Source organism: Carassius auratus, unplaced genomic scaffold (assembly GCF_003368295.1).
Source record: "Carassius auratus strain Wakin unplaced genomic scaffold, ASM336829v1 scaf_tig00023534, whole genome shotgun sequence".
Lineage (NCBI taxonomy): Eukaryota > Metazoa > Chordata > Actinopteri > Cypriniformes > Cyprinidae > Carassius > Carassius auratus.
Window position 1 is genome coordinate 25,567 of NW_020525278.1, and position 22,252 is coordinate 47,818.

General features: G+C 35.5%; 3 protein-coding genes across 3 annotated transcripts; all 3 read left to right on the forward strand.

Annotated features, from left to right (window-relative positions):
- Positions 1-1,303, forward strand: LOC113077925 (uncharacterized). Its single transcript, XM_026250199.1, has 3 exons — positions 1-216; positions 519-815; positions 896-1,303. Exons 1-3 carry the CDS (start codon positions 12-14, stop codon positions 1,075-1,077), a joined length of 684 nt encoding a protein of 227 aa, XP_026105984.1. The 5' UTR covers positions 1-11; the 3' UTR covers positions 1,078-1,303.
- Positions 1,304-3,334: 2,031 nt separating this feature from the next.
- LOC113077919 (uncharacterized) lies at positions 3,335-16,935 on the forward strand. Its single transcript, XM_026250190.1, has 5 exons — positions 3,335-3,775; positions 14,600-14,929; positions 15,229-15,549; positions 15,715-15,871; positions 16,088-16,935. The coding sequence occupies exons 1-4, from the start codon at positions 3,730-3,732 to the stop codon at positions 15,840-15,842; spliced, it is 825 nt and encodes a 274-aa protein (XP_026105975.1). The 5' UTR covers positions 3,335-3,729; the 3' UTR covers positions 15,843-15,871; positions 16,088-16,935.
- Positions 16,936-18,873: 1,938 nt separating this feature from the next.
- On the forward strand, positions 18,874-21,763 carry LOC113077921 (uncharacterized). The gene is made up of 6 exons (XM_026250191.1): positions 18,874-18,978; positions 19,598-19,984; positions 20,170-20,283; positions 20,476-20,535; positions 20,693-21,010; positions 21,136-21,763. Exons 1-6 carry the CDS (start codon positions 18,927-18,929, stop codon positions 21,222-21,224), a joined length of 1,020 nt encoding a protein of 339 aa, XP_026105976.1. The 5' UTR covers positions 18,874-18,926; the 3' UTR covers positions 21,225-21,763.
- Positions 21,764-22,252: the final 489 nt, after the last annotated feature.

Consider the following 22,252-nt stretch of genomic DNA (forward strand, 5'->3'; position numbering starts at 1 on the left):
TGTGTTCAGTGATGAATGTAAGTCACGTGACTCTCTCCTGGTACAAAGGAAACAGTTTATTGTCCAACATCAGTGTGTCTGATCTCAGCATCAGACTCTCTCTTCCTCTGGAGGTGGAATATCAGGAGAAAAACACCTACAGTTGTGTGTTGAACAACCCCATCAGCAACCAGACGAGACACATGGACACCAGTGAACTTTGTCGGCCATGTCCAGGTAAGTCAGTGTTGATATTAGTGATCATTAAGCATGCAATTTAGACATTTTTCAAATCATTTTGTATTTTTCCATATTTTATATCTAACTAGCACATAAGATTGGGTGTTTGAGATTGAGTGGGTGAGATGGAAATCTATGGTAAACTTGCAAACTGTGGCGGTCACATGTATCAGTTTGAATCTCCACATCGCAAATTTAGACCCTGCAAAAAAGACAGTCTGTGAACATCTAAGTGCTTAATTTAACAAGCTTATATTCATTGTTCATTTAGTTACTCTGTGTTCTCTTATGTTCTCCAGCTCCTCTGCCGATCCCTGTCATCACCAGGGACTCTCTAACATGTTCTTCATCATCATCATCACAGCAGAATTGTTCACTGTTGTGTTCAGTGGTGAATGTGAGTCATGTGACTCTCTCCTGGTACAAAGGAAACAGTTTATTGTCCAGCATCAGTGTGTCTGATCCCAGCATCAGTCTGTCTCTACCTCTGAAAATGGAGTATCAGGATATAAACACCTACAGCTGTGCAGTGAACAATTCCATCAGCCACCAGACCACACATCTGGACATCAGTCAACTCTGTCAGACATGTTCAGGTACATAAACTGTTATGCTAGAAAATGTAGCAAACGTACACACACTTGAATTGCTTTGTGGTGTTTTTGTCTTTCCTCAGGCCCTGTCCACTGCTGCGGTTTTACTGAAACTGTGATCCGATTGGCTGGCTCTGTTCTGGTGGGCGTGGCTACTGTTGCTGTGCTGGTTTATGACATCAGATCCAGAAGATCTTATCCGAAGACGAGAGAGCAGACGAGAGAGCAGACACCACGTGCAGATGAATATGATGATGTTGCATAAATTCACCAGGGGGCGATAATGTTACTCTGTTCTTTATTCTTTTTTAGGAATATAAATAAGGAATATTCCAGGTTAAATGCATCTAAAAATCAGTTGACAGCTTGCATGCTGTTAATCATACATACAGGATAATAAAATCGACAGTAATAAAAACATGAAAACCAATGCTTTAATGTACACTTTTTAAGTGTTCCCTAAGTTGTCATATTACCATCTGGTGGTTATTTTAGGTACTTTTTGAGACTTTGTGTCAGTTTTTTTTCCACTTTCAATGTAAAGTTTTTATACTTTTATACCAAGAAGAATTTTTTTCATTGTTTCATTATTACTATATATATTAAGATGTTTTCATGAGAAATACATGTTTGTCTGAGATATTGATTTTTTTTTTCCTTTTAACTGTAATATCCAGCTAATTCATTAAAGATATCTTGAGACTGTATCATTTATTTATTTACCTGTTATATATCAGTCTTGCTCGACCTAGATTGCAAACTCAAGTTTTTAGTTAGGTATGCTTAAATCACATTGTTTTCCCCTTTGTTAGATATATTCCATCAGTTTCAATACTTGCACCCCCCAAAAACTGTAATAAAAAGTTTTTGATAATTCACTTACAAAATTATTTTGTAATAGTTTCAATTTCTTCCATGCAACCATTTCAGTTATGTCAGAAAATGTTTTATATGAACAGATGGCAGGCAGTTAAATATATATATATAAAAAAACTGAATTATGTGCAATCTGTTACAAGACAGAAACATACTATAGATTAAAAAGACTTCAGACAGAAAAAGTGCAGGATTTATCAAATTAATTTTATTTTCCTTTAAACACACCAATAGAAAGCACTACTACATCAGTGAAAAAACGTAAACTCAAAATGAAATAATCTTTCTATACATGGCCCCAAATAACATTAACACAAACAAAATTCATAAGCATTGAGTTTGGATCTACAAATATTCTGTTCTAGATTTGAGAGAAATTCCTCAATAACATATTTTAATATATCTGTTTTTTCCTTTACTTTCTCTCTGTTTGAACTGAAAGCATTTGTGTGTAAAATGTCAGTCAAGGTCAATGCAATTTTGGTTAAAATTTTAACAGGAGTAAACGCTTGCAAAACACATCATTCTCAATTAATTATTCCCTCACATGACCTATATATATTAGGAAATTACAAGGTGATTTGTGAAGTTTTCATAGTGTTTGTTATAGACCAAGCTGAGACATTCAAGTACACTAATGAATGCCTTTGTTTCTCCATGTCCAGTCTCCAATCATCTCATGTCAACTGCTGCTGGAGCCTCGATGATCACGGCTGCAGGAAAGACAGAAAAAGCAGTCAGGATCCCCCTTCATCCAATACATTTGTAGAATTAACAGGTGAATTTAATAGTTTAAATGTTTTACTTCTAATATAAATGTAATTTGGTAGCCGTAGTAGAGAAAATGATAACTGATTGCCTGAAATGATCAAAACTCTGGTTGAAAAATTTAGAACAGGCTGCATTTCTTTTTATTCAGAAAGTGTGACAACCAGACACGTTTATTACAATAATCTATTATTTATGTTATGAATACATTAATAATATTTTCTATTCATTAACAGAGAGAGAACAATTCATAGAATAGCAATATATCTGTATGAAAGCACTTAGATGGACATTAGGTCCAGTCAGACCAAACACTGCTTAGTTAACATTTAATTGTATTTACTAGATGAAAATTAATCAAAATAGTCAAAATGCAGTAAACCAGCTTTGAATGTGGAAATATAAAGATGGATTTCACCCATGTTATAATATCCCAAAAATATCAGTTGTAGGAAACATGTAAATGGAGAACTACAAAGGACCTAGGACTGAGCCCTGTGGCACACCACACTTTACCTGTGTCACTTTTACCATCTCTTCATTTACAAAAATAACATTTTAGTTATCTGACATGTAATAGCTTAAGCAGGCAACCATCTGTCCAAAATTGCCAATATGATTCTTAAGTATGCTCAGAAATGTCTTGATCTATAGGGTCAAAATATGTGCTACATAATACTAAACGATACTATCATAGTCAAGTGCGAAATACGTATTCTGGTTTGAGGAGTATGGGCATAACTGGAGTAGTAATATCAATCATCTTTTTTATTCTAAAATGCTTATTTCTTATGAGTTTTCAATTAAAACTTGACATTTTCTCACATTATTTCTCACAGTCAACTAAGACTTACGTTCTCTCATATCCAGACAGAAGAGGCTTAGACGTTTTTTAGGGGGACTACTTGGTATGGTTTGCTTGTATGTTTTTTTGTACGGTAGGTGGCGTTGTGAGTCGGTGTCGTCCCGCGTCACGTTACCTGCCAGACGGAAGAATCAGCCATTTCGAGCGAGTTGTGCGTTCTCTTGTATTGGTGACATTGAGGGAACGTAAACCATTTTCCACGTCGTTCAAATCTTAAAGAATATACTTTAATCTCAGTAAATTCAAAATAGTCTCAGGAATTATTTAGCCGTTTTTTTTTAGTGATTGTCGTTATCAATCTGGCTGGGTGCGGCAGAGAAACGACAACACCACAGATTTATATGGATATTTCTAGCTACGATCTTCATCTTTTTTAAGCTCCAGAAATAACACAAATCTACAATCAGGATGGGCATCGCGAATTTGATGTTTCCTGTCTTATTATTCGTGAACGGTAAGTAGTAATTTTATTTTTTTTAGCTATAACACTTTCGGTTTTAATTAATAGAACCGGAAATAATGCGTATTTTTTCTTTAATACGCGTATTTCCATACCGCTTGCGGTGCTTAACATGCTCGTAGCGATTGTTTTTTTTTATTTGGATACAAGACCGAGAATAAAAATGGCGTATGTGCTGAATTCTGCGCTATTTCCCTTTATAAATCCTCGGACGCCACTGGGTTTCAAGTTCAGGCCTTGCGATAACAGCCATTTGAAGGTTGATATCAAATTCACGTCGGGGCTTTGAGAACTGTGTGTGGTATATGCTACTCAAGTAAATTTAATTATTGTCTCTCCAGTGTCCATTCGTGCAATCTGTGTGATATTTGTTTAATAATCAGGATTCCGAGATGCCAGTAGGCCTTATGCGTATTCGTCACGAATCTTTATTCTGGTTTCGTATGTATTGCAAATATTTAAAAATTTGGGATCTGATTAATATTGCTGATGCAACTGTCATGGCTGTTTTAAAAGATCAGTTGTTTTTGCTTTACGTCATATTGTATGTAGCCTACAATCCCTGCCTGCATTGTTTTCTCAAATGCATCTCAATCATAATCATAAATGGTAAACCGAATATAAACGCGATGTATGGACTACATATGATGGTAATGCGTTATTTATGTTGAGTGCAGGCTATATTACGCAAGTTCATCGTACAGTACAGTTCGTCGTGTTTAGCTGCATAAACCAGTTTGTCATGATTTTTTAATGTACTATGGGACAGCTAGCTGGAAAGCTGAAGCATCTGTATGAAAATAATATAGGCTATAGCAAACTTTAGCCTTGTTTATTCTAATTCTATATGATGTATAGGCTAATAACGGACCAATACCAAGCAAAATGTTAATAAGCTTTCATTCAATAACTAAAACATTATTATTATTATTTATAAATATAATATAATTGTCTATGTTAAGAATATTTCTGGTTAAATGCATAAATTAGCATATATAATAAGCATACGCCCGTGATGATGATTTTCACAGATTTTTTTTTTTTCATCGAACGCGAACAAATCCCTTTACATGAATGTAGTTACAGTAAACGACCAATCACTATGACAGCTAATATGCGATTTGTCGCGAGGGTATGTGGGAGAGCTCGTGCAAAGGTCTGACAACCTCAATACACAAGGGGGCGAAAGAGGGACATTAGGTTATCTGTGCATCAAACCGGATGTGTTTTTATTCAGGTGAGTTCACGCATTCATTTTTCTAATCAAGTTATACTGTTTATAAAGTTTAACTGCCATTATATCAGTTAAAATGAATGGAAAACTAGGCGTTAATTCACGCTACGCTGACTATTGATTTTGGGTTATGAATTAAGTAACTATTAACTACGCAACAGCGCGTTTCTCCTTGGTGTGTTATTAATAGTAGGGGCATTGAAGAAATGTGAATAATTTACACTTTGCGGTGGCTTATTTTATTCATAGCACTTTATGAAGACATTGCTTTGGTGAAAAGGGGGCTATAGCTTGCTGACTGCGTATGCAAAGGAGTTGTCAAAGGTTTTGTTGATTTGTAATGGATGAATGGCGAGTTTGGGATGTTTTGCTGTGGGTTTCTTCATCAGTGGCTACTGTAAAAAGATTCTTCTTTTTACACTTTTCCTTTATCAGTCTGCGATATAGGTTACTAACAAATGTGTGTTGCTAAAAATACTGCTGATGTAAAGCTCCAATTTGTGTTTAATTAAAACTAAGCCATGGTCATTGGTTCGATTCTCAGAGAATGCATGAGATGATAAAATACATGCATTGGATGCAACACCAGCCAGTTTAGATAAAAGCCAAATGCATAATGCACAAGGGCAACCTTCCGGTAGCTCATGTGGAACGGACACGGAAGTGAGTAAAACTGCAACTCATCGACTGGCCACTAGAGCCTGGCTCCAAAAGGGAGTAGGTCCCATAGACTCCCCATGTTAAAATAAGTAAATGTACAGCAGTATATATATAATATATATATATATATATATATATATATATATATATATATATATGTATATGTGTGTGTGTTTACAGCCTGTTTCTAAAAAGTGGTTTCGGTCTGTATAGCAAATTTTGCCCTTCACGACAGCTGTGAGAGGTTGATCTTATTCGCGAGTGATGTTCAGTGATGCGCTGCTAAGATGGCGATGGCCGTCTCTGCCCTCTTTGAGCTTCAAAAACACTCTTGAGAAACCTGGTGGCTGACGTCACGGACACTACGTCCATGTTTTTATACAGTCTATGATAATGCATAATCTATGTATTGTTTATCAAAGTAATCACAAGATCATTTGAGTACCTGAATTGAAGCATTTTCTTTTTTAAAGAACTTAATATGTAGAAAATTTTTTTTTTTATGTTTGTTGGTTTTGACCAACTATGCTGACCTTCGAGTTCAAAATAACACACAGACTATTTATACAAGCTGTGAAAGATCTTTGAGCAAATATTGAAGCTCAATCGCAAGTTGTTGCATGTCTAGGCTCATGTTGCTGTGCTTATATTTTTGTTCCCTGGGAGTCGAACCCATGACCTTGACATTATAGAGCCATATGGTCCCAGCTGAGCTGAACAAAATGTTCAATAACCTTCACCTAGATTTGTGCTGTTTGGGGTCTTATTGCCTTGCATTTTAAAAGAATAAAACACATTTTTGAATATGAAGTTATGTCATACCAGTTTTAAAATAACATAAATAACAACAAGGAGTGAGAAAGAAAAATAATTTTAGGTGAACAATCCTTTTTAACAATGGTTTAACCAGGAATACTGTACAATTTTAGGGGTGAAGTTCTTAAAGTGGTGAAGTGAAATCTGAGGTGAAATCTATAAAGTTCTTGTGGTTTTATCATGAATTAATATTTTAATTGTGGCCTGTTTTCAGCAATAGTAATTTGGGATTTTCTATGATTTAAAAGTTACATTTCTAAGTGGACAGTCTTTGTGGCTTTAAAAAATGTTGTTAATCAGTATCCTATCATGAAGTAAGAAAGGAATTTTGACGCTTGGCAGTTTTGAGTGTTTTGCCAAAGCCCCTCCCCCAGTGAGAGCCCTCCAAGTGAGCATAAAAGGACGTAACTGAAGACAAGAGGCCATTCTGTTTGAATGAATGTCAGTGGAGGAGAGAGGCCTCAACACGCTGAACAACCTACTTTTGTGTCGAAAGAGCTAAACACTTAAAGGGATAGATACACACAAAATGTTACTAAATCTGTTTGTCTTCTGGAAAATAGATAGCAGGGCATTCAATTACAAACCTAAGTATTGGTTTAAAATGCACCATGTGGTACTCTGACTATTGGGGAAAATTGTTTCAAAATGACACGTGACTACATTAAAAAAATTAAAATAAGTAATTTAAACAGTTTTCAACTTTGCTTTTGCCTTAAAGAAGCTGGGTTATATATAATGTATGTATTTGTGAATGTATCTGTGTGTGTGTGTGTGTGTGTGGCTTCAACAGCCCAATACTAGGGCCAAACGCTTGGCAAAGCACTGTGCACTATCTGCTATTATAAGCAGCTGTCATATATGGAGGAGACACTGTTATTTATATCCATAACTAGTGCTGGGCTGTTTGACCAAAAATTTATATCACGTTTTTTTTTTTTTATTATGCCGTTTTTCCGGTTTATGACTTTTTTTGTTTAATATATATATGCATCGGGTACATGGTAAATGTACAATTCTAAGACGTGCTTGCGGCTAAGGTGCTGGAGCAAATTGCTCGTGTTGCCACCTTTGGCGACAATTTTAGCCTGACAGCACTTGCATAAAATGGATGTTTGGTCCACGTCGGATTTTTGGAAACCAAAAAACCTCCAAACAACAGACCAGGCTAATCTTTTTGGCTGTAACGCCTGTTTCACACATACTCCGCCTGCAGTGCATATGCAGTCCGCAGCACAGACTCATTGTGCTTTCACACAGGACGCGTTTGCAGTCCGCTACTGATGCGTGTATTTAGCCCACAAACACAACATTTTTTCATTGTTTTGATTTCATATCATGAAAAAAATAATTGTTGGCAAGGCAGCAATTCGATTACGATTCATAGGTTTTCGATTCGATTCAAGAACGATTTTTGCAAATTTAGAACGATTCGATTCACAATTAAATTCAATTCGATTCGATTATAACGATTCGATTCTGCATTCTTTAAGTGCATTCACGGGATTATTTAAATGCTTCTACTAAATTCTTTAAATGCTTAGTCAGGGAGCAAATTACAGTAGCATTTATGGTTAGAGAACCATAGGTTAGAAGAAAAAAAAAAAAAAAACTTCTGTCCATTGTTAAATGCTAGTTTAATGATGCGACATGGCATACGTAAAAATGTATGTAAGCCAAGTTTTTAAAAAAGAGCTTAAAGAGTATTATGTATAAGCTAACATTTTATCACACCAGGGGCGTAGCCATAATTTCAGAAGTGACAGAAATGTCAAATACAATCATTTTATGTAGCCTATATAATAATAATAATAATACATATTTTATATACTAGGCTACATTTAATTAGCAATTATTTAAATTTTCTGCACAGAATAAGGTAGAAAATATACTTTATAGTTTCTGTACTGTAATAAATGTCAATTAGCACTGCATCATTCATAAATTGTTTGTGTTATTTTTTTTTTTTCATCAATTCATTCTGCTTTTATTTAGTTTAGCTGCAGATATAGCCTGGCACGTCTATGAGAGCAAGATCGCTTCTCTTTCATTGCGAAAACGTCTTCATCTCTATTTAACTTTTCCTCTCCATCAGCGAATGATTCTGAGAGAAAACGCGCCAGATGTCTGTTTGCTAATGAAACAAACGCTACTTTCATGCATCTGATTATCAGCTAAATCTCGCGCTCTTATTTCAAGGTCGTTGTTAATGCTGTGGTTAATTTTAAAAGTTTCCTTCGTATATTCGGTTCATCCGCATTGTTTAAAAACATTTATCATTCAATGGATCTGTGCGTATGATTTAGACACTTACATTTCTGCTCCGTCCATGCAATAAATACAGCTGTCGACGGCTCCGGCACTGGCCACGAGTCCTATAGATCACACGTCAGCTGCGTCAGAGACGAACGGAGCGCGAGCGCAATCCTGTCTCATTAGGCGGTAAACAGTGGAGCGCGTGAAGGACAGATAAGAGGCACGATTCACGAACACTCTTCAAGGTCTCCATTAATTTGTGCGTGTAGTAATTTAATGTATACATTTTGAAAGCATTGAATCGCTATAGAAATCGCGATTCATTCGATTCTTAGCATTTTGAATCGATTGCTGTTCAAGATCGGGCGATTCACGATTCAAAAATCATGTTTCAAGATCAATGCATATGAATCGACAGGGTTTGTAATCGATGCATCGAGAAAACGAGTGAATCGTTACACCCCTAATATATAAATATATAGGCCTATAAATGTTTTTCCAGTAGTGTTGGGCGATATGGTTATTTTTCAAATCGTCATATCGTCAGCCCGTGAGATCGACGATACACAATATTATCGTGTCTGGGTGAAGCAAGAGAGAGACTCTTTGTTCCTATCATAGCAGAACTATTTGGTGTTTTAAACCGCGCAGGTGCACGAGAGAGAGCCTATGGAATCACCAATAATCGAAAAAATATACTTTCAAACATACTGATAAACTAACGTTAAATATAAAAATACTGTATTTAAAACAGCTAGTTCATATATAGTCGGACGCAGCTGTCATATCACGTGTCCTGTGACAATAAGTCCTGCTGGAAGTTATCAGTCTAAATGTTCTGTAAAGTCTGTAAACAGTGAAAATCAATAGTAGATTTCATTTAAAGTCCAGCAGTTTAACACTAATATTGGGCATAAATGAACACATTAAATATGAAGTATTTAAAACAGGTAAGTTCATATGTTTGGAGTAAGTTGAATTGAACTGATGCATCAGTCATAAAGCGCTCTGAACCGCGCGCTTTATGACGAGACTGATGCACCGCCACAAAAACTAGAGATGCATTCTAACATAACTGTGGCATTAAACTCAGTTAATGAGGGCTCGTTTAAAATATTGCACACATATAGGCCTTTCAGATTACTTGTTAAAGTGCAATGAAATACCTTATGTCTGCAGACAATGTACGTCTGTTTGTGGATGAAGACTTTGTAACGGCCAAAACTATGTATTTTGCATGCATCACATTATAGTGCGGTGTGCATGAAAATAATAAGGCGGCAGAGCGAACTTTCATCCATAGTGGTTCTCACAAAGTCCTTCTACATCATCACCACATAGTGTGTGTTATAAATGATCAGTCTTTAATGGAAGGTCTACGTGAGAACCACTATGGATGATAAGTTCGCTCTGCCGCCTTGTTATTATTTTGTCTTTAATTAATTTGTAACGCCAAGAAAGAGTTAATCTCTCATGTCTGAGAAGAGCGTGATGCCGTGTAGCAGCCATTAAATGTGTGGGACACCAACTCCATTTCTCTTTCATTTCATGGATTTAATCAGTTATCCGAGTCAAAGCGGACCACTTCAACGACTACAGGCTCTAATCCTCCTGCGCTCGCGCGTGCGGTGTGTGTGTGCGTGTGTGTGTGTGTGTGTGTGTATGAAATGCGGTGATGAACTGAAATAACTGGGCAGTTTGATAGCCGAATTATAATGAGCAGCCTAATAAAAATGATATTATTATTATAATCTAATACATTAATAGGAGAATGAGCCTAATATCGCCTTTATTATCGACAGAGAAATCTGCTTATGTCGATATCTCTGACTATCGTCGAGATTTCCAGCATTGTGAATCTTTTATCACAGAACAGTATCAATCTTTCATAGATATTAGGGCTGTCAACGAATATTCTAAATTCGAATATGTATTCGAATAGTTTTTAAAAAACGAATTTGGAAGGTGAAAATTAATATTCGAATAAAAAAAAAAACACGACACGACAAGAGGCCATAAAGGATAAAATAATTTCGTTCATTTGTAAGAACATGAGACCAATCAGTATCGCGGATGGGGCAGGCTTCGGGGAGTTCTGTCAAGCAATGGATCCGAGGTTTGATTATTTATCGTTTCATGTCAAGGAAAAGTTCCATGTTTACCACAGCAATATTCGAACATCATTTTTGAGCAATTTTGACAGCCCTAATAGATATAGACATTAGTTTAAACTCAATAAATATAAACAACTCATCATTCATGCATTTTACTTCTAGGTTTGTATAATAAGCGGCTCAAGTGGCAAAACATTTAAACACAATAATTATTCTACTTTTCTTGTTAAAATATTTAAAATTAAAACCCCACAGACAGAAACAGTCTTTATCACAAGCAATCTCCGGGTCTTAATGAACTTTGTTTTTCTGCTTCCATAAAAGTGAACATATATATTTATTGTTTTCCTTGTTTATCTAAAAGTGCCCTTTTTCTTGTTTTAAACCTAGCCAAAAACCCATGTGTTGCGTGTGAAACACAGTAGGCTTTAATTAGTATACATTTATTGTGAAATGACAGCGTTTCCATGTCAACCCATGTTAATTTTTACCGCGAACAATGCACTTTCACTTTAATTCAGCGCCTGCAGCACAGCAAAAATAGACTCCGTACGTAAACGATCGCTGCACTCCTGCAAATGACCCACCGCTCCTTGAATGCACTGACGGACCGCAACCTCGAGCAGCTGGAATCCGTTAATACGCACTGCAGATGGACTATGTGTGAAACGTTATAAGGTAACACCAGAGCACTCTGCCCCCCCCAGATTTCAGATTCTCAAGTTGTTGTATCTCGGTCAAATTAATAAACCATACACCAATGGAAAGATTATTTATTCATCTTTAAGATGAAGTTGAAATCTCAATTTCAAAAAAAGTACACTTAAGTTTTTGTGGTTCAGGGTAGGGCTGGGCGATATGGAGCAAAAAATATATCTCGATCTATTTAGCTATATCTCGATATACGATATATATCTCAGTATCTTTACAGGAAAAATAACCCAGCAAAAACAAATATTACGTTTAGGGCCCTATGAAACGTTGTATTTTTTTCTTCACCATATGTTTTATTGTTACCTAGTTCTGTGTTTTAGTATGTGTAATTATTTAAATGCATAAAAACAACTTAATTAGTAAAAAAAAAAAAGAAAAAATCTTAAAATAGCCTTATGTGAAATGTTTTTTCCCTTCAGAAATTCTGTGTATTTGCATTTTTCTGGTTATAAAATGAAGGTATGAAACATAATTATTTAAAATTGAGCAAACTTTAGTTTTTGGTAAACAAAGGGAATTTACAATTAAAAATAAAACATGGAAGAAATGTTGTGTGATTATTCCTTAAAAAATTATGTCCGTTTCATTTTAATAGTAGTAGTAACTTTAGTGGGCTATGTACATTCTGCTGAACAATAGTAATAGATTTCTGGCAAATACTTTTATTTTGACGGGTTTACCTTTACAGTTCTGTGTATGTGATACTAAAGTCTATGATGTGATATATTATGACGCTAGTTTTACTCAGATCAAACGGTCAACTGCTCATAAAACGCAGTTCTTGAGATGTTCTTCATGTGTTTACGTCCTCATTTATTGAGAGGAAAGACGCTAAAATCACGCGTGCTTCCGTGTGTGTAATATACGAAGACGCGCTTCTGCACCATTCATTAACACAGACACGCAGAACATGCAGGATTCATATTTATATAGACTTTTCCAGCTTAATATTTGCAGATATTAGTCCATATCGCGATTTGATGGAAGCACAATGACCTACTTTTGATTAATTAATTCAAAATGACAAATTCCGTGACATACCACATTAAACTGTAAATTCCGTTTTTATGACTGGAATCTGCGATTCCGTTCGCGTTTTCTGCATCGCGGAAATCATAGGGCCCTACAGTAAACATTTGCCTGCTGTTCGCCCGACGCCTTAAAACCGAAGTATCTCCATATAATGGAGCCAGTTGTCCTTTTTTAGACTTTTTTTTGTCAAAATACATATCGTGTTAAAAAAAAATATATTATAAAAGATATATTTTAAATATCGAGATATCGCCCACCCCTAGTTCAGATATCAATCTCATGTATGTATATTAAATTAATTGTAACTAAATGTAATGTAAGAAATAAAAAAAAGATTACTGTTTTAATATTTTTATGTACAGCATATCATGAAAAACACATGCATGTACATTAATTTACCAAATTTACAATTAAAATGTCATGTGGACATGGTTCGTGAACATAGTTTTGCTTTTGCTTAAAGTCAGTTTGTGTTGTTGGTATTTTCCATTATGTGCCACTTATCAATAGCTTACAGAAGTTCATCCCTACATTCTAGACATATCTATTTATAGCTATGTATAAGCTCCTCAGTGTGATTATTCACGTAAATCATTGTCCAGAACGATTCTCAATGCTTTCAGACAGTATTGTCATCTGACACCTGTTACTTTTCTCATCGCTGATACAGAAGAGTTGATCACAGCAACAGATGACGATGATTTTAAATAATACTTTTATAGTCGCGTGTGCAGGATCTTTATTAGAGCTTTATTCTTGTAGCTAGTACGTTTGGATGTTCAAATGTCTTAGAAGAGTTCAAACCCCTCCATGTATGTGTATATTTCTCAATATTAATCGTTAAACTGAGCCGTGAATCGCCCTCTGCTGGAAGAACACGACTTTGTGTCGAAAACAATATTCACCGCCCAAAGGCCGTCAAGTCCGCTCTAGGAGCAAGAACGTCAACGCTAACGACAAAAATAACGTCTACTTCTGACAAACTGTTTGACACAAGTGTGTAATGTTGATTTTCGTCAAGGTAATATACAGCGTGTGGCTCAAACACTACCGGAAGTTTGATTCTTTGCCAAAAGTTTCTCAGTGAATCCACCGTTTTTTGTCCGATGACAGATCTCTATCTAAAACGTATCTAAACATTATACGAGCAATACACACACAAAACAGCTTCTTTGTTTAGAAAAATGGTTTCCTTACCCTTAGTTTGTTGCCTGTCCGTCGCAATGTAGGTCGTATATAACGCATTCTCCACCGCTTCGGCTCTCAATAGTTTCTAAACGCGTATTGATCTCTATCAACATATTTTTTTTTAATTTCAAAATAAATCCATAACAGCTGTTTTAATGCGCCTAAAGGGCTCAACAAAACCAACAAATAACGTAAACCTCTTACTACTCAATTCAACGGAAGAAAAATATCGTCGTGTGTGTATATGTTGCAAAGCGCTATACTGTATCATCCAGTTTCAATTTTAATATCTCAGCCAGACAATCGCACCCAGTTTCCGCATTCTGCTCGACCGCGCTCTCGCGAGACTTCATTTAAAACTCAAGGATGAAGCTACTTGTTTATTTTGAATAAGACCGCATATGTGTTTGGATTTTTAGGATTCGAATCCTGCCTTACATTTTTAATATTTGTATATATTTGTATTTTAATATATATTTTAATATTTAAAATATTAAATGGCTTATTTTTTCAATTTGTTATATTTAAGGTAGACTACAGATACATGTGGATGCACATTAAATTACAATGATTTGTTTAAACACATGTTTAATTGAACGTGTTTATATTTATATGTATATTGCTTTTTTGGAGCAATCAGTGTATTTAGTAATATATACCAAAAAAATGTGAGCTCATTTATAGTTCTACATCCAAAGAGTTACTTGTGAACCATTGCAGATGGCATTAAGCGTATCATCTCAGCTGAAAAATGTCATGGTATTATTGTTAAACTGGTGTTGTACATTTCTGTTTGTTCTCCAGGTGTGTTTGGTGTTGAGACTGATCCAGTAGAGATTCGTGAATTGATGGAAGGAGATTCTGTCATTCTAGGCACCAAGTGTATTACCAAACTACAGAAAGATGATGTGATTGAGTGGAGGTTTAAATCTGTGGTCATAGCTACAGTCAAGGATAATAATCCCTCATTATATGATACTGATGATGCAAGATTCAAAGACAAACTCCAAATAAACGCTCAAACTGGGGACCTCACCATCAGTAACACCAGAACCTCCCTCTCTGGGCTTTATGAAGTGAAGATCACCAATATCACTAACACAACATACAGGAGATTTAGGATCACGGTCCTTGGTAAGCACTCATTTATGACAAACAGCAACATATTGTAATACTTAATTTTCCTAAATTGAATCACAGTGTTCTGATCATGCAGAATGTTTCTTTAAATTTAAAGTGATTAAATATTTTCTAGCAATGTTAGTCTTAACTATATATATATTGCAACAAAATGTATTTTTATTTATTTAATTTTTTTTAAGAAATTGATACTTTTATCAGGTATATATACCTTATATACCTTTTAGAATTATTGTCAGAAACGCAATCATTAACATCAGATATTTATGTGCATTTTTCTACATGTATTTCAGATGCGATTCCTACAAAAGTTTCCGTAACGGAGGGAGAGTCTGCCATTTTACCGCATAATATTGCTGATATACACAAATATGATGTGATAGAATGGAAGTTCGAAGACGGAGAGACTCCCATCGCTAAAATTGACCAACAAACCAGTAAAAACCCCTCATATGATGAAACTGATGAGAGATTCAGAGGCAGACTGAAGCTGGATCAGACCGGATCTCTGACCATCACAGACACCAGAACCACCGACTCTGGACTTTATAAACTACAGGTGGAAGGGACAAACATAGCTCCTAAACACAGGAAGTTTCGTGTCACGGTCGATGGTGAGTAGATCAGCGCTCTCAAAGTGTTGTTTGTTAATGCTAGTCCTTCTAATGTTTGTAATGGAGATGCTCTGAACTGTGTAACTGATTGAAGATTCATACCAATGCAAGATGCTTGTAACAGGATTTATTTTACAGCTGACTGTCTCTCTTTGTCCTTTACAGAAGCTGGTCTGTCCACAAGCATTATGCTGATTACAGTGGGGATATGTTTGTGTGTCATTGCATTGATCGCGGTTGCTGGTTGGATTTACTGTCGGAATAAGACACAGACTCAACAAGGCCTGTATTAACTTTGCATGCATGGCCAGAATCAACGAAAGTAAGCATTTGTAATGCAGAAGTCTGAAATGCTATGTTCATCCTAATGATTTGCTGCACCATTTAATGACAATATTTATAGGATTTAACTAAATGACAGCAGAAGAATACTTGAATGATTTTGAGATATGGGTTCGATATCGCATTTTAGTTTACGTTCACTTGTGCAAATGTAATTTATACGGTCTTTTATAACTCTTTCTGTGCTTCCTTTCAGGTGATGTGGACAGAAATAGTTCAGTGCTTCTGTAGCATGAGCTGTGGATGAGTTGTGATCGAGAATAGAGAATCTGCTTACATATATTGTACATTCACTGGAACAGTTTGCATTACATGCTGATCAACGATCCTAGTATTCATGGCACACTTCTTTCTTGCGTGTAATTACAAGATATCATGCCTGTTATTGATGCATATTTAATCATGGTGGCTGGTGGGACCGTTGACTGCAGCTTTTAAGGTTTTAGATGGAAATTCTTTAGATCACCTGACATCAGCAGGTGCCATTGAGAAAAAAAAAAAAAAAAAAAAAACTTATATTCCTTTTTTTTTTTAATTGGTTATAAAAGGAGATTGTGTGATACATGTTTTCTGCATGTGCAAATGATTTAAGGGATGAGCCTGTTTTTGGGTTAAAATCTGCAAATTCACCCCCCCCCCATAGCATTATGGAAACTTTGTGCCTCATTTTTATTTTTATGTTTTTAAGATCTATATTTTCCTCTTACTCTTATACTATGTTTACATTGGGATCGATTGTGATAAACTCTTGTTCAATTTCCTCTTGTGAACAGTGATTTGGGTCGTGAATGTGTCCTGTTATGTATAGGTCTTTTTCTTTTTTTACTTTTATTATTGTTAAAAGTCAGGCTTTTTTTTTTATCGTAGAGATTCATAAGTAAAATGAATGCCAAAGTTGTTGCACATATTTGTAAATTCATTGAATTACTATTCCGCCCCAATTCATGTTTTTAGGCTGCTAAGCTGGAACAGAAAATGATGCCTTTTTTTGTATACTGGGAAATATTTGAATTAATAAAGAAGGAATATATGCAGAGGCATTAATCAGTTTTTTTTATATATATATAGCTTACGATTACCATGTTTTCAATTGTGTCAAATATTTGAGAAGAAGAAAAAAAGTTTATTGTAACACATTCATGTTCCTTATGTTCTGTCTTTTGCTGTTTTCTGAAAGTTTAAAATTCTAAGAACATACATTTTGAAACTGTCATTTTCAGAACCAACAATGGACACAAATGTTAATCAAAGGGAGGTAGAAGAGGAAGTGGTGCCTAAGTGGTCGAAGGGTGTTTTCCTGTTGTTGTGTTCACTGCTGATGTAGATCTGATCCACCTTAACCAGATTTAACAGATCCAGTCCCTAGAGGGCGCTGTAAACTCATCTATAGTGGAACATGCTGCCTCATTCAGCAGATGTTTTCAGCGGTTTTTCCCCATCAAAAAGCAAACGCATTCGTTTTTCTTTCAGCACAGCCATCGTTATGAAAAATCTTTTATGAATTTCGCTATCGGTCTTCATTTGGGGTTTTAGCTTGTAGTTCTCTGTCAGTCATTTTGGCATTTGCTAGGAAACTACCCCCAGAATTAAACGGGCGGTCTTCTCAGGTTTATTTAAATAATAGCCGTGGTAAACTCGCATTTTATTAGGATGGTCAGATATATGAAGAATCTAATTTTCCTCGTTTTTTTCTTGTTTTTCGCTAATGGTAAGTCGTGGAATTCTGTTCATTTTTGGTCATTTTCGTTTTACTCAATGGAACCAGGAAGTGATGTGCATTTGTTGACATTTAAAATATTTTCGAACGCTTTTATAGCAGTAGTAAGTCGTGTATGCACCTTAAATGCTTTGATTTTTGGAGGGAGTGTTCCATAAATGCATCGACACAATTGAAATATTTTCCCGATCCACCGCATGTGCTTTGCACGTAGTTTGCGTATGTTTACGTCATAATCTGTTGTGTGTGCAAACACTTTTATTTACCTACTTTATAAACATTTAAAAAAAAGTCTATACATCTTTCTTTACCTAGCTACAGCAAATCCAGTTGTTTATAACTGTGAAACTTATTTACGTAGCCTTTTCAGTCAAATTTGGATCCAGGTAATGTTACTGTTTTATTTATTATTTATTCACTATGTATGGTTTAAGAAAGTTTTACATAAGCCTGTTAGAGCATTTTACATTTATGACCCTGAAAAAAAAAAAAAAAAAAAAAAACTTAAACTCTTAAATCGCTGTGGTATATTTTTAGCAAGAGCAAAAAAAAATAAAAATAAATAAATAATAGATAGATAGATAGATATTGTATGGATCAAAATTATAGATTTTTGTTTTATGCCAAAAATCGTTAGGATATTAAGCATGTTCCGTGAAGATTTTTAATAAATTTCCTACAGGAAATATATCAAGATGTAATTTTTGATTAGTAATAGGCCTATGCATTGCTCAGAACTTAATTTGGAAAATTTTTAAGGTGATTTTCTGAGTATTTTGATCTTTTTGTACCCTCAGATAATTCAAATAGTTATATCTCGGCCAAATATTGTCCGATCCTAACAAACCATACCTTTATTGAAAGCTTATTTATTTAGCTTTCATTTGCTGTATAGATCTCAATTTAGAAAAATTGACACTGAAAATTAAAACTGACCACTTTTGTGGTCCATATTCACATTTAGTTAGAGACAATATAATGATTATATGTGTTTAATAGGAGTTAATGTGTTATAAACTAATTGTGTATTTGTTTTCTAGGTGTGTTTGGTTTTGAGACCGATGGCGTTAAGTCAATATCAGTGATGGAGGGAGATTCCGTCAATCTAGACACGTGTGTTGATCAAGTACAGAAAGAAAAAATACTGTGGACGTTTGAAAACACTATCATAGCTCAGATCGACAAGGATTCCCAAACGTCCTCCACAAAAGACGGGAATGATGGGAGGTTTAGAGACAGACTGGAGTTAAACACTGAATCTGGATCACTGACCATTAGGAACATCAGAACGAATCACTCCGGAGTTTATAAAGTGGAAATGAAGAGCCCGAGCGGCTCCTCGAACAGGAGGTTCAATGTGACTGTAATAGGTGCGTAGTGCATTGATGATTATATTTTTAACAGAAATCTGAACTAGTTGTGGAATTACCACATTGGATAAAGTTGGAAAGTAATATGCAGTTGTGAAATGGTCGATTTTAGTTTGATGTGCAAATAAAAAGAATTAAATTGTTTAAAATTCTTAAACATTTTAGATGAATTGAAACACCATTTATATCTCCAAACTCATACCAAGATAGCTGGGAATTTCTAGACACGACTAGAAACTCTGATAAATAAATAAAAAAAGCATGAATGTTTGCAGCAAACAATAAAGGAAAGTTTTGGGTTGAAGCAAATGGATAGATCTCACCTGGATTTTCTCATTACATTGAAACTATCCTTTGAAGATGTATTCCATACGTGAAAGAAAGTCCCGTCACGATCAGCCTTTCTTGAAATGACTCACTTTAGGCTTGTGCAGTTAATTCCCTCTGTTTGGCCTCCAAACTCTCTCTCTCTTTGTTGTCATGTGACCTGGCAGCCCACTCCCATTGTAAGAATCCCACATTGTTGTTAGGTGGTCTGGTTCCTGTATAAATCTGAATGAAACTGAAACTTGATTTGGTGTCTTTTTGGTGCAAGTAATCAACTGTGAAACTCTTCCAGGTGTGTTTGATCCGGACGCAGAGAAAATAAAGCCTGTATCAGCAAAGGAGGGAGAATCCATCACTCTAAACACTAACTTTAAAGTACAGAAAGACTATCTGATCGTGTGGAATTTTGGACGGGCCGCCAAAGACTGCGTAGATAATCCGCTTCATCACGTCCCGTGTCAAAGGGATGTGACCGCCATCGCTAAAATCGATGGAGAAACCGGTGAGGTCGCATTAGATCCCGGTGACGGCGAGATGTTTAGCAACAGACTGAAAATGGACAAAGTGACCGGATCGCTGACCATCACAGACATCAGACCCAAACACGCGGGGTTTTATATGCTACAGATCAGTAATAACACCGGGACCAAATACAGGAGATTCAACGTCACCGTTAGTGGTGAGGATCACGGGCTATTTAATACTGCACTATATATTCTATTCTATTGTATATAGTGTTAATGTATTTAAATAAGATGCATTTAGCCTAAGATTCTCGTTTTATTTGTGCCAGTAAGGTAGGTTCCCAACATTGTGCTAATTGCCATAATTTTTTTTTTGTTTTTTTTTTGTTTTTTTTTTTAGAAATTACGGAATCCCACTCACATGTAGCTTGGATGCCAATCGCTATAGTGCTTTTGTTGATATTGACGGTTTGGTGTTCGGCTGTGGGCTTTAAAAACTGGCGCAACAGGAACTGTAAGTAACAGAAATGCGAATATTGTCAATGAACTTTATTTAGATGTTTCTTTAGGTGTGATTATTATAATAATAGTTTTTTTTTTTTTTTTAACCAAAGATTCTTAATTGTAAAAATACTCAAGTGGTTGAAAATAGAGACCAATGAGATGCATTTAAGAGGGGTTTATGTGACTTTACGTTTGTTCCTAGTTTTGTTGTGGAAACTGAGGTCGTATAGCTGCTGTCAGTCTACAGGGGCGCAGGAACCGGGTGAGTGTTTCCTTCAGATAACACTCCGCTTCCTGTGCTTACGTGTGAACCGAATTCATGTAGAATACTTTAAATTGACTTTTCTTTCATTCGTATTGGCAAAATGGTGTTTGTTTGAATTCTGGCTTTGTTTGACTAATGTCTGTCCATAAAACAGAATTAATACCAAAATCGGTGATAGAGGGAGAACCTGTGACTCTCGACACGGATCGAACTCTACTGCAGAGAGATGATGTGACCGAGTGGAAGTTTGGAGGCAAAGTCATCGCGAAAATCAGCAGAGCAGCCGGTAAGATCTGTCAGAAGACTTATGATGGTGCGGATGAGAAGTTCAGAAACAGACTGGAGCTGGACTGTAAGACTGGATCTCTGACTATCACAAACACCAGAACCACAGACTCTGGAGATTATCAACTACAGATCGCCACCAGTGGAAGAGTGGAAATATACCGAAAATTCAACGTTTCTGTCAGAGGTGAGTAGCTCAGATTTGCTTATATATATCATCATTAAGATGCACTTAATTATTATGTTTTTGTGTAGTAGTATAACAACATTATCTCTTCACATCTTTGGTGATTATTCTCTGCTTTCTTATAGATTCCAGTCGGAATATGCCTAACGAGTCAGCTGAGTCTCCTTTGATGAGTAAAGAGGGATGCAGCAGCTCCAATATAGAGTTGGTATAATGCTATTAACACTGATGAGAAATGTGTCATATATGGTGTTATTTGCCTATACAATGTTTCACACTTATTATGAATGACCAAGAACTTGGTAACTGTACTGTATACATTTTATGTGCATCACAACAGTGTTTTTTTCTGGCTGATGTGCTTATTCCTGAAAATATTCACTATATAAAGTGCAGCTAATGTATGTGAATGTTGTTTTTGTACATATCCTTGAGCCTGTGATGTGTTCACAGACATGCCTCTGCTCAAATAATGTTTTATTTATGTCTAGCACTGTCATTTTTAAAATGATATACCTTTTTCTGTGAGCGTGTAAATGCCTCAATTGTATCTAGAATGCACTTTGTATGACCAAATAATAATAGAAGACACTACAGCTTTCGCATTGCTATTACGAAACACTGGGGATACAGCATTGATGCTTTATTTTCGGAACATTTGCTGATACATTTTTCGACAGCACTTAACCAACTGATACTAGCACTTTTCCTTTTCTTGTCTTTTCATTTAAATAATAATAAAATAAAAAAAACCTGGCTATGCATTCTGTACTAGACTAACTGAGACTTGTCATGGCACTTATACTGTTGTTGTTCTCTTGTTGACCTGACTGCTTCTGTTGTTCTCATTTGTAAGTCGCTTTGGATAAAACCGTCTGCTAAATGATTAAATGTAAATGTAAAATGTGAGAAAATGGCCTCAATTGTAAATTTTCATTTCTTAGTCATATTTTTTGTTGAATATATTTATTTTTATTTTTCAAGTGTTATGTAGCCTTATAACTAAAAAAAACAAAAAAAAACAACAACGATATTTTGTGTTTTCTATCAGTTTGTCATGTGATCAGATCTGACTATGAAATCGTAAATGTGACATGAATGTAAATGGACTGTAGAAACTGATTTGCTGCTCTTACTGGGAATGATGGGTTTGGTTTTACTTTTAAATCTTAAATTTGCTAAATATGTAAAAGAGAATTATTATATAAATAAAAAGTAAACTTCCATATGCAAATGATTTTG

Coding starts and splice junctions, on each gene's coding strand:
- LOC113077925 (XM_026250199.1), top strand. CDS start 12: ATGAATGTAAGTCACGTGACTCTCTCCTGGTACAAAGGAAACAGTTTA. Junction 217..518: donor ACTTTGTCGGCCATGTCCAG/GTAAGTCAGTGT, acceptor TATGTTCTCCAG/CTCCTCTGCCGATCCCTGTC. Junction 816..895: donor ACTCTGTCAGACATGTTCAG/GTACATAAACTG, acceptor GTCTTTCCTCAG/GCCCTGTCCACTGCTGCGGT.
- LOC113077921 (XM_026250191.1), top strand. CDS start 18,927: ATGAAGAGCCCGAGCGGCTCCTCGAACAGGAGGTTCAATGTGACTGTA. Junction 19,985..20,169: donor ATTCAACGTCACCGTTAGTG/GTGAGGATCACG, acceptor TTTTTTTTTTAG/AAATTACGGAATCCCACTCA. Junction 20,536..20,692: donor TACAGGGGCGCAGGAACCGG/GTGAGTGTTTCC, acceptor TCCATAAAACAG/AATTAATACCAAAATCGGTG.
- LOC113077919 (XM_026250190.1), top strand. CDS start 3,730: ATGGGCATCGCGAATTTGATGTTTCCTGTCTTATTATTCGTGAACG. Junction 3,776..14,599: donor TGTCTTATTATTCGTGAACG/GTAAGTAGTAAT, acceptor TTTGTTCTCCAG/GTGTGTTTGGTGTTGAGACT. Junction 14,930..15,228: donor ATTTAGGATCACGGTCCTTG/GTAAGCACTCAT, acceptor CATGTATTTCAG/ATGCGATTCCTACAAAAGTT.